Source organism: Coturnix japonica, chromosome 5 (genome assembly GCF_001577835.2).
Source record: "Coturnix japonica isolate 7356 chromosome 5, Coturnix japonica 2.1, whole genome shotgun sequence".
Classification (NCBI taxonomy): Eukaryota; Metazoa; Chordata; class Aves; order Galliformes; family Phasianidae; genus Coturnix; species Coturnix japonica.
Genome location: NC_029520.1, coordinates 41,038,693 through 41,054,839, shown reverse-complemented (window position 1 = coordinate 41,054,839; position 16,147 = coordinate 41,038,693). Strand labels below are relative to the sequence as shown.

The following is a 16,147-nucleotide window of genomic DNA, read 5'->3' as shown; positions in this document are numbered from 1 at the left end:
GTGTGTGCCCTACTGGACAGACCATGGCCCTCTGTTTCTCATTTTGTACTGCTTGCACTCCCAAAAAGAAGTCCCCTTTTCTATAGCCATATGGCTATCTCTTATAAGAAGTACTGAGATAAAGCATGGCCTAGTCCAAAATCATCATTAATTGCAACAGAACAGTGAGAAGACAGAAGAGTGGTCTAATCTACATGGTTGCTATAACATGGATATCTACAGCATGACTGATGACCTGCCATTTTTGTTTTCTGCTGCAGATTAGGCTAGCACATCAAATGGGCAGAAATCCTGCACTAGATAAAAGTATTTTACAGTTACTGCCTCAGCACAACTCTGAGCTACAGATGAATTTCACCTGTGTGATGCTCACATTAATCTGGTTGCACTAGCCGAAATGTTCCCAAAATGTATGTCAATGATACAGCAAATACTGGAGCTCTAAAGTGGAAGATTTGCCAATTTCAATGATTTTAAGATGACTTTTTATTACATGCTGGGTTTTTTTTCTGAAGCTGTAGCTTCTGAAGTAATATGTAAAATATAAGATGAGGGTTTGAAATGGGTTTTTCATCTCTTCACCCACTCTTTTCACCTACTATTCTTAAAATGGACTTTAGACTCAAGACTCATACATATTCAAAACTCCACAAGGCAAAGAAATACATTTCTATTCCTTAGAAATTCATTTGACTTTTAAACTTCTGCAAGCTGACACGAAAGCTTTTGTGGTTGACCCTGCAGATTAAAAATCACAACTGTGTCTGAGACATATCTGGCACAGTGTGCTAGGACATCTATGGAAAGTTTTTGTCTGGGTTACCTGGAGTACCTGAAGGGTCTGTGTTTGTTACAGCCTGCAAAAACCCAGCAGCAGCAGCACACTGGGATGCCCAGAACAATCTTTTTTATGGAGCAGAGGAAATTTGTACCCCTGGCGCTGGGATGGGAATCAGTTACTCCATCACTGTACCACGCAGAAATTCCCTCTACACTAAGTGAATCCCCTAAGAACCTGCTGTGTGCTTTTATCATTCCCTGTCCCTGTCCACAGAGAATTTTGCAGTGCATCTTGGAGTCACAGCAGTGGAGCCTGATTTCTCCAGTGCTGGAACTGCTGCAGCTCCCTGTGGGCTCAGCAGACAGAGGAGATTTTGCAGCCTTCTAAAACCCAACAATTTAGGAAGAAAAAGCCAGAGAAGTATGGCCCTGATTCATTGCTGTCACCCTATGTTTCTTTCAGCTATTGTCACTGGAAATTTCAAGTCGTGAACCTAGACTGTCGCTAGCCAATCGAAATCAAGGAAAGTAGAAAACTTCCTGGTTTCTGCCCTCACTGCTGGTATTCGCCCTCTTGCCACAGTGTGAAAAGAGCCAAAACAGCCAGGACTGAACCCAGCCACATGCATGAGTACCGGTACACCTCCAGCAGTTCCTCTGTGGGTCCAGTGCTGTCCCTGGTAGGCTCTGTCTGGACCTCATTTGCTCTGCACTGGGGCCACCACACGCTTGTCCTGCCCATGGAGCAGGAAAGCACCAGTTCTTCCCATCACTTTCATCAAAGCTGCTCACTCTCTTGGGGAAAACAGCCTCACAGAAGATCTGGACAAGTTACAGAGCTGGACAGTCACCAACCACGTGAAGTTTAATCAACATAGAATTTGCTCAGGTTGGAAAGGACCTTAAAGATCGTGAATCCAACCATGACCTAAACCATACCACCCTAACAACCCTTCACTGAATCATGTCCATATCCAAACAGGCTTTTAGGACAGCACCAGGGATGGTGACTCAAAACACTGCCCTGGGGAGCCCATGCCAGTGCTTAACAACCCTTCCTGTAAAGAAGTTTTTCCTGATATCCAACCTAAACTTACCCTGGTAAAAATTGAGGCTATACAAGAGGCCATACAACTTGAGGCATAACAAGAATCAGTGCCAGATTCTGCACTTACTCTGATTTCTGCTCAACCATCCTTCCTTGTCTGCACCCCAGTACTATGTATTTATAATGCTCCTGGGTTGCTAAGCAGCACTCAGCTCCCACTTTGGGAGAGCCTTGCTGCAAAGATGCACTGTAGGTCAGTGTGGGAGAATATAGTACTTGCTGGGTTGGTCTTGCCTGGCCACATGCTTGCCTTGTTCCTCAATTGTTTACTCAGTCAGCAGGTGCATCGTTACCCATTCCAATACCATCACGCTGGAGAACATGCTTCCAGATTGTCTGGCTTTGAGAGTTTGCTAAGTATCTATGTTGGAAGGCATTTTTGGAGATAGGAGCATCCCTGCATCTTTTACCCCAAGCTAAAGCCTGTTAGTGGAGTAAAGCACAGAGAGTCTTATCTCTTCTGTTTACAAGTCAAAAATAGGAAAATAAGGTTGTTCCTTTTCTTGCTGTTGCCTTAAAACAGTTTTGCAAAAGGGCCCCAGATAGAGGAATTGTGCAGTGCCTTGTTCGGTGTCTTCTTTTGGAGGCAGTGGCACAAAACACTGTGAAAGACATTAATACACCCAAGCAGTGGTAACTAAGTGCTAATCTGGCTCTTCCCTTCAGTTGCTCTTAACCCCGAGAGCCCTGTGGTCTTCTGAATGTGGAGTCCGGCTGAACTGAATCCTTCCTTAGTTACAAATTAGCTGAATCTACTTAGCTTCTGAACTCCATAAATCGCAATCTTTGTGCATATGACTTGCTTCTTGCTCTGCCTCCGTATGGACTTGCCCACTTACACATCTGGAACATGGGAAAGCTGGGGCCACTGTGTACAGTCACCTTATGGAGGGTATGTATTTTTCTCGCAAAGAGAAGGATTTGGCTTTGCAGACTTTCCTCTGTGTCTGGATATATTCAGGAGCAGCTGCTTGGAAATCACTGGTTTTACTCTTAACTGGTAACAGAGGCAGATTGCCTCAAATGTGAAGTGATACAGAAAGCTGCAGGTATGTTTATTTTACAAATTTTAGCTTTCTTCTCAGCTCCTTGCATTTATTTGTCCTGTAGATAGTCTTCTATCAGAGACATTTCTGCACTAGAAAATAGGTAGAGAATTTTGTTTCACCTGCACAGAATGCACCTGTTTAAATAATTATGTGAAATTCTACCCAAATGATTATTTGAAATAGCAGTAGCCTTGCCCTTCTGTCTGGATGCTGCCTACATTTTCAAGGGATCAAATAGCAGGGAAACTATATGCAGTTAGCCATCTGCATTCAGCAAAAAATCTGGGCACAAAGTATCACAGATCAACTTTGTTTTGGGGTTGGAAAAGCCCAGTGCCTAGAATGGCAATATCTATAATTGCTTGGGTGGTAAGAGACATAACGTCCTTCAAAGACTGTGAGAGCACTGAAGAGCTTTTGAAGTGTGAGAGCACTGAAGAGCTCTCTCTTCCACCTTACAACTTCAACCCCTCATTTTTTCCCCTATTTATAGTCCAATTGGCTATTGGACCATACACCAGCTACCAGCCAGTTTGCAGACATAGGATGCAGTTCCTGCAGCTTTCCCTCCTCCACTTCCCATATAAATACCCTTTTGTAAGGGCAACTTCTACCTGGGAGCTCAGCTAAGTAATAGCTCATAACTGGTTTTACTGGCCAGCATACCTGATAAAGCAATTAGGCTGCTCTCATGTTTAGTTCAACATATATGTTTAGATGCTTTGACTATATAAAAAAAACAAGGTTTTAATCAGGATTGATATAGGGGGCATTTAAATAGCATGTTTCTTCAGATTTTCTTAATGTTCATTAAGCAATTTGAGGACAGAAAGCACACAACAGTGATAAATGTTGTTCAGTCTGTACCAGAAAGACTGGAGAGCGTTGGGAACTAAAAGAAGATCTCAAGTAACAATTTCTGTTTTGTTTCCAATTCTCTTCATGGGAGGGAGGGAGTGAACAGCTGCATGGTGCTTAGCTGCCTGCCACGTTAAACCACAACCAGTTCCCACCCATAGAGTAAAAAATAATACAAGAATAGTAGTATATAGAGGAGATAATACAAGAATGGCAGTATAATAGATAGCCAAAGGTTATCTATAGGAGAAACTCACCAATTTGGAGATCTTCAATCTAGATGGAAAATGCTGAGACTGGTCACCCAAACTCCACAAAAGAGTGATCTCCAAAAGAGATACTGCAGTTATGGTGGTCAGCCCTTAAATGAAGTCTAGGAGAGGTGGAGTCAGGCTCCACCACTTCTGGGAGCACAGCTGAATTACCTTCACCTGTGCTCCCACAGCTGACCTGACACTTGCCTCAGATGGTTAATCAGAGGTTCAGACTGTGATTACCAGTTTCCTATACACTACCGTACACGTATCAGTCTCCTTCTTGAACCTGTGTCACTTCCACTCACTCTTCCTTGTTTCCTCCTCCAGCAGTCCCAGTTCAAACCTCTGTTCTTCCGAGGACAGCAAACTTATCTGCATCTCCAGTTTAAATTTACCCCTGTCTGCTTCCTATTTCTCCTTTTAAACAGCCTTTTTCCTTTCTGTTATTCCCTGAAACCATTCCCATCCTCTTTTTTTTTCATTAGATTAAATTGTTCAAGCAATTTTATTGTCTTCCATAAGAGGTTAGAACAGAAATTTGAGCTGGCTTCTCTCTTTAATTATAGACTTGCTAAGGCAAATCCTACCTAACACAACAGTTACCTACAATCTCAGTTAGGAAGACACTACATATGTACCAGCAATGCAAGACTGTTTCTGTGTTGCTTGGCTGTGGCCTCGGCCATACTTCAGATGTTTCTTGGCTTTGTTAAAAGTAAGGTGCCTTTATTTCATGCATTAAATGTCTCTTCCTTTTTTTTTTTTTTTTTTTTTTTTTTCCATTTAGTGGCTTTTTGCCAAGCTGAAAGGTCAGCTGCATGAGCTCATTGTTTCACATTAGGCCCATTCATCTTATTTCCTTTTGTCATCAAAACACATCGATTATGTATTTCAGAGTGAGAATACCCAGTGGATAACGTCAGCTGTCATATCTCACTAGTCAATAAAACCTTTTAAAGATCATTATAATGAGTACAGAGGATGGGATGTAATACGAGGGGTCACTGAAAGTACTTTTATCAGTTACCTCAGTCAATTGTCCAGTAGTAAAGATGCTTCTTATGATAGGCTTTGTATGAGTGATAAGTAAGGAGCATAATTCTAAAGCTGGTTTAACTGAAGGCTGAGTATTAATCCAGTTGCATCACCATAGGCTCCCAGAGCCAGATCTTCCTTTGGAACATTAGAATAAATCCTGCCCAAGTCCACCAAAGCCTGTGGAATTACTCTGACTTTGCCCTGGTGAAAATAAATTAAGAGTGAACTCCACATCTTAAATTTCATGTGTGACTCGGCAATCTACTGCATTTACTTGAGGTCTGAAGAAGCCAAATTCTCCTATCAGATGCATTCCCACTGTCTACAGTAGGCTGGGGTAGGTGCATTTCTGCAGCAGGAGCCCTGCCCACTGCATTTTTATTTTTTTCCAAGAGCTCAGGGGGCCTCTAAGTGCTGATGAATGGCTGCAGAGCAGCTCCATATGGAAATATTTTTTTGCTGAGAGAAGCACTCAGCAAAGACTAGACATTCAATCTCTGCACAGCAAGGGGGATTTGACTGTCACCCAAACACCCCAAAGTGGAAATTGCCCACATGCCTTCAGGTCCCGCTTAAGTATACTCCAGACATTGGTCAGCTAAATGTAGCTGTGAGGGAAAGTCATAAATTGCAGGCTTTAAAATTCTCATATGAACACTCAGAAAAGAAGAAATTTTGCTTAGGAGACATTATCTTAGGGCTAGATCAAAGCCTGTTGATGCAACATGATTTGCAGTGCTGTGAAAGAGATTCTTCTGTTTTGCACATCCGTTCTAGCAAATGCACTTGTACGGATCTTCTCTCCATCTCCATGTAGGAGATTAACTGAGTAACTTGTCCAGATGGAGCTGTTTTTCATTACAGTTGTAAATCATTTGCATTGTACCTGGAAAGTAATTGAGCCAGTAACATCTTCCTACAAGTAATAGTGTGCTGCTTGTTTTGTGGACAGACTGATGCTCCATGTATGTCTAATTGAATAGAGAAAATCTAAAGTTTCAAAGATTTTTCTTCTTTAGGACTTCTTTGGTTTCTACCTTTACAATGTCATATAAATAATATCCAGACTGAACTTTTCTGATCTCTCTGAGACAGTCAGAGGAAGTCAGAATATGACTCCCTTTCTATAGGCTTAAAAACCATCTCAGAGAAGTGACCTTCCTTTTTACTTCAAAGCATGAGCTGTGTGTATGTCTGGTCCATCGCACCAGGCTGGCCAGCCTAGATTGGTTGTGAGGCAGGGCTGCTGGTGAGCAGCTGCACACAAGCTTTCTAGATTTGACAGATGTCTCCCATAAATCAACTTTCTATAGTGCACTGAGCCTCTCTAACAGGGGTTCTGCTCACAAACGAGTCTTAGAAAGCAAGCTTGCTTCTCCCAGCTGTTGTTATTATGGGAACAGATTCATCTCTGGTGGCTGATGCCCAACATGAATCAAGCTGCTGTTTGATGAACACCTACAGTGCTGAGATGTGAACACCCTTCATTCACTTTCTTTGCATTCTTATAAAAATTCTGGTTATTGAGAGAGATGGTCCAGTAACTGAATAATACATTGTAACATTTGTTTTTCCATGTCCATGTCTGCTAAATGAGGATATTTCTGAAGAATGACTGTAGCCCACACATCATCTTCTCTTGGGTTCCAGCAGCAAAATGTGTGAAAATACACGTATCAGATATCTACCCCATTTCTTGGAAAAATTTGTAACCCAGAAGGATACTGCTGCTATTGGATCACTGCATGTACCTAGACAGCATGGGTATTTCATTTGTACACATGAGGATAGAGCAATCCTGTAAAGCAAATAAGTGTGTTGATGATATCGAATTTTACTGAAAAACATTCATTTTTCTATGTTGATAGGTAATGAAATATTCATTCTTGTGGAGAGCAGCTTTGAAGTTGTAGCATGTACAAGCACAGGAAGGGCTCTGGAATCACTGTGGGGCTTGTGGTAGAACAGGTCTGCAGCTATTTATCTTTCTTTATTGTACATTTTAAGTACAATTCACAATTTTGTACCACTGTTCAGGAAAGAGCAGACTTGCACTGTGGTCATCTGGGCACTGGGCATCTCCTCAAACAATGTACAGCAGGGAAGGCATAGTGCCTGACTGCATTTTTAAAGAGAAAACTGTTGCTCTATTCCCATTTTGTAGGAAGCAGAATAGACATTTCCTTCAGTAAATCCCAAGTGAAGGTAGGTATCTCCTGGCAGTGCTGAGCTGAGTATCAGAGCTCTGGCAGGATGTGAATTTATCAATGTTTTTAAAATGTTTTTATCAAAAAAGTCATATATATATATTTTTTTTATTGTTTAAGAATGAGCAAAAAAAATAAAGATAAACCCTCCCATGCTACTCTACCAGCAATACTGTATTACAAAAATAGACTTACATCTATGCTAAATTTACATCAGTAGTAAAAGCTGGCAGGAGGGTGTTATTCAAACATACCAGCTGAGTTTTGTGATTAGACATCATCAAGTGCCAAAAAATGTCTTCCTGTCCTGGTGTCAGCTGAGATAGAGTTCATTTTCTTTATAAAGGCTGGTATGTGTTGAATTTGTCTTTTGCATTTAGGATTTCAGTTGTAGTGAGCATTGTTTACACAAAGTGAAGGATATTTCAGCTTCTCACAGAGCCCTGCCAGCAAAGGGGCTGCAGGAAGCACAAGGAGTTGAGAAGTGACAGAACTTGGGACAACTGGCCCAAGGGATATTCTATACTATATGGTGAAATACTGAACAATAAGACAGGGAGGAGCTGGCCATGGGGAGATGGCTGCTGTTAATCAGGGACTGGTCAGCAGTCAGCAGGTGGTGAGCAGTTGTGTTGTGCATCACATGTTCTCTATATTGTTATTACTGTTATCCCTTCCTTTTCTTTCCTACTAAACTGCATTTATCTCAGCCCATAAGTTTTTACCTTTTCCCAGTTCTCTCTCCAGTCCCACTGAGGAGGATCTTTTCTAAAGTCAGAGCATACAAATCCTGTTTGAATGTGCATTGTTACGTTGAACTGTACACAGGACTGCAGAGAGCTGCCATAAGCCAATATGATTTTTTTTTCTTTTTCAAACAAAATGTATCATGTTATGTTACCAGAACCTCATCAGAAATTGAAGCTTAGCATGTGAAATGCTCTAGTAAATGGCTATTTGATGATTTCTTGATTTTAGGACTCTTGCAAATTAATGCATACATGGTGGAGAGGTCATTATGGACTCAGATGCATCATTTCAGGCGTGTATTACAGAGTTGAAGTTATCTTTCATTCACAGTTGTTTTGCATGAAGAGTGCAACGATTTGCTTGCTAAAGCAAATGTGTAGCAAATCACACTGCAAAGCAATGCAAAGCACTTAGCAAGCAGCCTGTTTCACCTGCCACCAAGTACGTATGTCAGGTATGAATAGTTCCCTGCTCTTTCCCTCACTAATTTGACTCATCTGTTCTTACCAGTGAAGAGCAACCCTGGAACAGAACTGGAAAAGTACAGGGCCACGGCATTTCAAATAAAAGGGATCTTGAAGTATTACATGTAGGAGGATCACGTATAACTTTACTTATCAGGCAGAAAATAGAGTAATAGGGTTCTCCTTGGCATGTAAAAGGAGAACTTGTGTACTTGGATCTTGTGTACTTTTAGGGGAAAAAGAAATAGTGACACACAGAGTTAGACACAAAAAGAGCTAGTACCCTAATGCAAAAAGGTGGTTTAAAATTCGCAATACACTAAAAAGTCTTTCATTATCTAAATGCATGAGTCAATTTTAATCAATGTGATAAATGCATAAAGCACTGTCAAGCCCATGATTTAAATAGCGTAACTGAGGCAAGTGGGACCCCAAATCTATATCTGTCGTGCATTTGGAAATAAATTGAGGGAGTTAAGCAGAGCAGTCTGCAAGCCTGAACTTCAGTTCTGCCAAGAATAACTAAGTGACTCAAATTGCCATTTCATTGAGCCCCAAGGTAGTTGCTGTGTTTCACTCACACTAACCCTGAGCAGCTGATAAGGCAGATGAGGATGTGGGAGCTGCAGAGAACCAGCAGAACCCTGATTAAAATCTGCATTCCACTGTTTTCAGGCTCCGAACAAATAATTTTGAGTGAATTCCATTGCAAGCAGTACAATATCAAGGGCAGCTTCTCCAGCAGGCTCTTCAGAGAGGTCTTGCTGTCAGAGGGGAGTCTCTGAATCACTCAGCTCCATGCTGGGGAAGTGAAAGAGCAAACAGCTGCTCCTGAGCAAGAAAAACAGAAGCTAGAAGAGGGCAGAAGGGGAAAAGGGCAGTTTCAGAAGGACTGAGGTGTCCATTCCTGAAATCACCTCTAGGGAAAAAAAAAAAAAAAAAAAAAAAGAAAGAAAAAAAGATAAAAAAAAAAAAAGTAGATAAACGTGAAAGGAAGATATTTCCTGAAGAAAGAAGTCTAGATAAGGAAAGCAAGTAGAGCTGGAAGGGTACAGAAACACTTAAGACAATAAGATAAAGAAAGAAGGAGACAGAGCTGATAGTGGCCAAAATGCCTTCACTGTTTGAATGTTCATAAAGCCAACTGTCATGTTTGGAACAGGAAAATAAAATGAATTTTGAAAACAAAGGACAAGTTTAAAAAGAGCCACAGCATTTTGCTTGCCCATGAGGAAATGGGGGAAATGCTGCCATCAGATTCTCCTTTTCTCTGGAGTGTGATGGGGTGGAGGCTGCTTTACAATGGCATGATAAGTAGAGTCACAGGAGCTTTTTCCAAAACCAGTCAGGCACAGCATGCTAACAGTTAAATGGAGCTCAACAAAGTTCTTAGGTTCCTCTTCCCTTCCATTTTCACTCTCTAATTGCTGGACTGATTGCTAATTTTAACAAGCCTTAACCCTCACCAGCTAAAGAGGGGAGTAAGACATCACAGTCAAATATATTTTCTGCAAGATTACAAGAGAAACAAACTTATCTTCCTGTAATAATTCTCAATGTACCTTTCACTAATGCTTTTATCTGCTAAAATTAAATATTGTTAACTATTTTTTATCAATTGTTGTTTGCTTTGTTAAATGATGCTAAGAATAATAACAGGAAATGTTATATTTTATGTATCTCTCTTTTTGCCCTTATAAGCACCTTACACTCAAGGCACAAATGTGTGAGATATCATTTTGGAAAGCACAAAGCTTTTGCCTCCTGCTGTGCATGAAGCTTTGGCTTTAAATAAAGGCTACACCATTTCTGAGCAAAGAAACGGTGAGGGAATCATTTACGTGAATTAACATTGTTACAGGACTTTTGCTCTGTCTTCCCCTTCAGAGCCACTTGAAAATCCCAAAGATTCATTTGCTCAGTGATTCACAGATTCTTGCTAGCTTTCTACATTTGCTGGGCATTTTCTGAATTGCCTCACAATTAGCATTGTTGGACCTGGACTGTGTTACCAGAATGGTGCCAATGGTCACTAGCTTCAACTTTTACATGGAGTTCTCTAAGACTGTAAACTAGGTTTCCTTCACAGGCAGCGCAGAGAAACAGGGATGCCCTGGGCATAATCTGGCTAATTTTGGACATCCACTGCAGCTGATCTTAATCTTGTTTTAAAAGTACCTCTTTCTATTCACTGATGGTGAAGGAAGTCTCTGGGATGATCACCACAGATGCACGTATCTACACCTACTCGCAGGAGTTCTCTTCTGAACTGCAGTTTTTATGATGACTGTTGAGTGGCTGAACTGGTGAGTGACCTGGGTCCTCTATGGACACAACTGGCCATCAGCACAGTTTTAATGGTGTAGCACTTGGAGGAGAAAGGCCAATGCAGAGCCTGTGCCTCTATTCCCAGGATGAAGGTAGTGAAGAGCTGGCAGGTTGCAATGAGGAGACAATCAGCCCTGTGTGTGGCTTAGGAACAGACCCCTCACCTTCCGGGTGAATCATCAGGCTTAACAAAATTTAACTGCTGATTTGACCTCTGTTCAGAAAGTGAAAATAGAAAGGAAAAAGTCAGCGTTTTAACACCCCTTTTAATGTCCTTGCTTTTCTGTATTGAAAAATAAGATGTTTATTTCTGTCCTTTCTTTTCCTCTCACCCTACCTACACATCACCGAATCTTGGATCACCTAAGGAAACCCATGAGGAAAGAAGAGAATGGAACCAGTCGGGCTGAATATGCAATGACCTCCTCCCAGAACAACAAAACAGTTGATAACAATGCCGTCGTATAATCCCTGAGATCCTACTGACTCTCAGGAGGTGGTAAACTTTTAAAGCACAGCATGGAATATGCAAGGTGGGTGAAATAAGGCAGCGAAAGGAGCTCTGTGGCCAAGGACTTCATTTCAGAAATAGCGCACGTATCAGTGATTCAGAAGAGAAAAGCAGACTGCTCTTCAGGCTTGCTGCTTCTCCAAGGGACGTAGATCCAAGCTGCCCAGAGAAAAGGCATCACAAAGCATTGCATGCTGCATCTTGTGAAAGCAACATCATGATGCCTCCTGTTTCTTCTTCCCCCAGTTCTTAGTCTGAATAGAGCACTCCCAAAAAGCTCCTTAAATAGGGTCATCAGAGGAAAAAGTGATCTGCTGGAGTGACAGCAGCTTATTTTAAATGAGCCTGAGGATCAACGGTGGAGCTGTCACCTACATACTTCTCCAGCCTGAGCCGTGTTTTCACCTAGGACCTCACAGCTTTGTACGCTTATACTTTGTTCATTCTTACCATTCTTATTATTTCATTTAAAAAAAAAAAAAAAAAGAAAGAAAAAAAGAAGAAGAAGAAGAAGATGAAGAAGAAGAAAAACAAAGGTAAAAAAATCTATTAAGCCATCAAGGAACCAAAAATTGCATGGAATTGTGACTTAAATTTGTCTGTGGTCTGGTGACTATGCAATTTCCATGGCTGAAGACTTTTCAGGCAAAAGAAAAAGCATTAATGTAGTCATTAGCTTTGCTAATGAGGGACAGGATCAATAGGTGCTTTGAAAATTATTACTTTGTAATCAGCTTCCGTTTTTTGCATCATGTTTCTTTTTTTAAAAAAAACCAAACAAAAAACTTCTTTTTTGGTGAAAGTCTACACATTTCTCTGTGTTTGTTTCATGCTGATTTGCCAGGGAAACCCCTACAGGAAAGTTTTTGTTTACATCCTGGAGTATTTGGGTGGGATTGTGTTGAAAGGATGAGCAGCCCGTTGAAGTCCTCTTCATTCATTGGTGAGTGTTGCTTCCTGAAAGCGTTGAGTATCCTGAACTGATCTGATCCACTGAGGATGTTGTAGGTCTGGCTTGGAGAACCATTTCTGAGGGCCTGGTAAGCTGGCTGTGTTCACATTAATTCAGTCTCCACCTATCCTGGCAGAGACTGCCAATTGTGCCAAATTCAGTGTAATAGCTTAATGTTGTACTTTCCATGGCATAGATTACTGACTACTTAAAGCAAAGCTGAATCCACCCAAATTCATTTCATGTATGACCTCAGGTTAGAATCAGTAAGCAACACTTGGGATAAAGGCAGTTGAGCTGCTGGTCTTTCTCTATCTCCTGAAGACTTTCCTTTGTGTCCCATCACCGCACATATGGCATCATTTACCTCTGTGCTGAAAGTAACAACACGGTGATTCTATCTTGCTTCTTGTCTGGACCTCAAGCACCGATTCCATTTGGTTTCCATGTCTGCGAGTAACTCCTGGGCACCAACTCAGTCTTGCTCTGGGACATGTCTGTTCCCCAGCTGTCACTTCTGTCATTAATGCAACACACTTATATTTTCAGTTTGACATAGGATGTGCCTGAACTGCAGAAACCAGATTTTGAACACATTCCTGTTTGCGTCTAGTCTACCTCTAGTATGTAGTTTGGCCTAGAGGGAGACAAGGTTCTGAACACCTTCCCTGAATAACCTCCAGGGTGTTCAAATCAGCATTTTCAGATCACGCCCACCTCTAATATTCTATTACCTATTAACCAGTAGAGTATATGTAAATATAAGCATCTTTCTAATGATAAAATGAATTGCTGCTATATACCACCATTGAGGAATTTGTGGCGTTATTCATTTAGCTTTATGGCCTGTCACCACTACTTAAAGGTTTAGCTACATAAAATTATTTTCTAAAAGCTAGACTTTCTTGAGAAGTGAATGCAATTATAAAAGTTAAAGGGAATAAGTAACCCTTTGCCCAAGAGTACAATCACTACCTTCCATATTTACATTGTGTGCTTGCACAACATACAGCGATATGCTCTTACATCCAAAGTGAGATTAAAATGACAGAATTTGCATTTTGAGTCTAGTATCCTAAATGTTGATTGCCTAAAGCACTTAGCCCCTAAATACTATAATAAAAATATCACAAGTATATTTCTAGAATATTTTTAAGCTATAACATTTATTTTGTTGTAGTTACCAATATTTGCCTTTTTTTACTCCAGTTCTTTCTGCCTAAATGTGATACAGTGTGAGACTGTTTGCAAGTTTAGCTGAGAGTAGAAGTGTAAATGCAGATGAGTTTAGCATGAAACAGGCTCAGGATTAGCACTTTCTCCTAAGGGTTCTTGATTTTTTTTGTTTCCTACTAAAGCTTTAAAGGCACGTTCTGTAAAGCCAAAATCACAAAAGGGATTTGTAGCTCATTATGTTCATCAAAATGTGTCTGTTTCTACAAGAACAAGTCTAAAGAGGTGATCAGTGGATACTATCTTATTTTCAGTGATGTCAGTGGTAAAATGGCCTCGCTGACAGAAAATCCTGATGCATGAGCAATCAGGAGCAAACCTCTCACAGGCCCCGGAGGTCTTCTCAGTGGAACACAAATGTTCAAGCCTGGTGTGGAGCAGGGAGGCAGCACATTTCAAGGAGTCACACATGGGGACTGGCATCTATTTTCAACTCTGCCATTTATCTGCTGTTTACTAGCAAGTAATTTTGCCTCTCTGTGCCTCAATTTACCCATCTGTATAATTGAGATAAAATAGTTAACACCTCCGTGGCAGTATTTTGAGAGATGTGTATGTATCTTACTTGCACAGGCAGAGTTACAATGCTATTATATTTAACACGCTGATATTAAATAAATGTGTTTGGGAATATCATTACATAATATTTGTACTGCCCAAAGCACTTCATAAATAAACATTCCTTCATGTGTTTTCTTAGTCTATTGGCCACAGAAGAGCAGTAGCAGACAAGCTGGGAGCTGCTTCTCCCTGCTTCTCTAGTCATTTGCTCTCAGCACTTACACACAGCTGCATGGCTGGGAGAAATAGAAAATTCCATATGGGACAGTTTTGCCTGTAGAGTCCTGAGCACCTAGATGCAGTTGACTACAATGCATCAAAGGTGATCTGAAGGTGATCTTCAGAAGGTCTCTTGGAAAAGTATGCTGGAATCAGATTTAAGTCTTCAGAAAAGACAAGCCAGAAAGGCAGCGTCTCTGGGGAATGAGTTTTAAAGTTTTCTTATGTGGTTTAAGGGTCTGTCTAATTTTCTACAGTCTATTTGGAAAGCTTTTCTGAAACTGCTTTCTATTCTTCCTTATTGAACCATCATTAAATACAAAAGGAAGTAAACGTCTGGATGGATAAGGACTCGACTAAGCAGAGACTCTGGATCTGGGGAACTGGCAGTTCAAAATACAGCTTCACAAGCACCGCAAGTTTACTTTTAGGTACAGAAAGGTCCTGCATAGCTCCATTCACAAAATAGGCAGATCCTCAGCAGTTACAAAGATGGCCTGTTTCTAGGCAAAAGTATAGTGCTCTACTCTGAACCCTCTGGCCTCCAACAGATAGCCTTGCAAAATAGAAAACCACTTTGTTCAGTCTGAGGGAGAGAATTAACATTTCTTTTTAAGTATCAACACAAGCATAGACAGCACTTTAAGGGCCTGAGCTACAAAGCATTGAGTTTGCTCAGCACTCAGCAGGAAGGTGAAGCTGACATGTTCATGTTTTGCAGGAAGCCTCAGCCCTGCAGCCCTCCCTGGCTCATACCCACCACAGGGCTGTGACCAGGAATGCGTCTCCACCTTGCACAGATGTTGCAAAAACAGACATAGAAGGAAAGAGGAGAGTTCTACCAAGCTTAAGATATAAATATGTTGATATATATCTAGATAGAGACCTAATTGTCCAGTCTTGCATGCCATATGGTCATGCATAGCATGTGAAGCGAGCGTGGCCCTGCTTCTCCAACCAGGTAATGGCCATAGATGCTGCCAAGCAATGGAGAATCAGGCCTGTGGTAGATATGTATTTACAATGCTCCCTGCATCTGTACAAACAAAAATGTATTATTTTAAACTGCAAAATAGTGTGTTTGAATCAATGCATGAATGTAAATACTCTAAGATCTGCCTTCTTGACTGTGTACCACATGTACAGATGAAAACAAATATTATTTATAGGAAATCTGTATCGGTGGTTAAATAACTAAAGAGAAAAAAAAATAAATCAGAATTAATGTTGTCATGTTTCTCAAACAAGCCATTAATGTATATTTAGTATTTAAGGATATTGCTCAACAAGTATGTTCCGTACCAAAAACTGTGTTGCAAATACAGATTGTGCAGTACCCTATTTTAAAAAGGCACCATAATTAATTTTTATTTTAAATAAAAATGTACTTGTAAAAAGTTTCCTGTGTCCTGTGGGTTGTGTAGCTGAGAGCTGGGACATGATGAAGAGAAATGCTGCAGGGAGAAATGACTGTGGTGCCTCTTTCAGCACTTCTTTTACTGCTGAATTTACCCTGTTCGTTCAAACGTGCTCTCTGCTCTGGCTTCAGCACAGCTTGTGGCTGTTGACGTCTGGTTGGGTTCTGGTGCATCTCATCCAACCCTGAGTTTCAGTCCCAGTTCTGTGCACTGCTACAAGATTTTAGCCCTGTCCATTTCTTACCCTCACCCCACACTGGGGTTCTTGCTTGTTCAAACAACAATAGTCCCTGAAATAACTCCCCAGGCACCTTCAAGTTCCTGAACAAGATCATCTGTATGCAGGCCTTCATGGGGTGATTTTTATTCCAAGCCTGGAGTCATCTTGGTTAGCTTTAATTCACTAGATGGGAT

At 40.9% G+C, this 16,147-nt stretch overlaps 1 protein-coding gene across 5 annotated transcripts in view; it reads left to right on the top strand.

Annotated features, from left to right (window-relative positions):
• The window catches only part of PRIMA1 (proline rich membrane anchor 1), a 46,263-nt gene extending 30,548 nt beyond the window's left edge, over positions 1-15,715 (top strand). Inside the window, exons 4-5 of one of the 5 annotated variants that reach the window (XR_004307368.1) lie at positions 8,276-8,501; positions 11,208-15,715. Coding sequence is in view for 1 of the 5 variants with exons in the window: in XM_015865352.2 (XP_015720838.1) it covers positions 11,208-11,307 (100 nt within the window). In the remaining 4 variants the exon portion in view is untranslated. The remainder of the gene's footprint in view (positions 1-8,275; positions 8,502-11,207) is intronic. The other 4 variants (XR_004307370.1, XR_004307371.1, XR_004307369.1 and 1 more) reach the window with 4 other exon arrangements.
• The last annotated feature ends 432 nt before the right edge of the window (positions 15,716-16,147 follow it).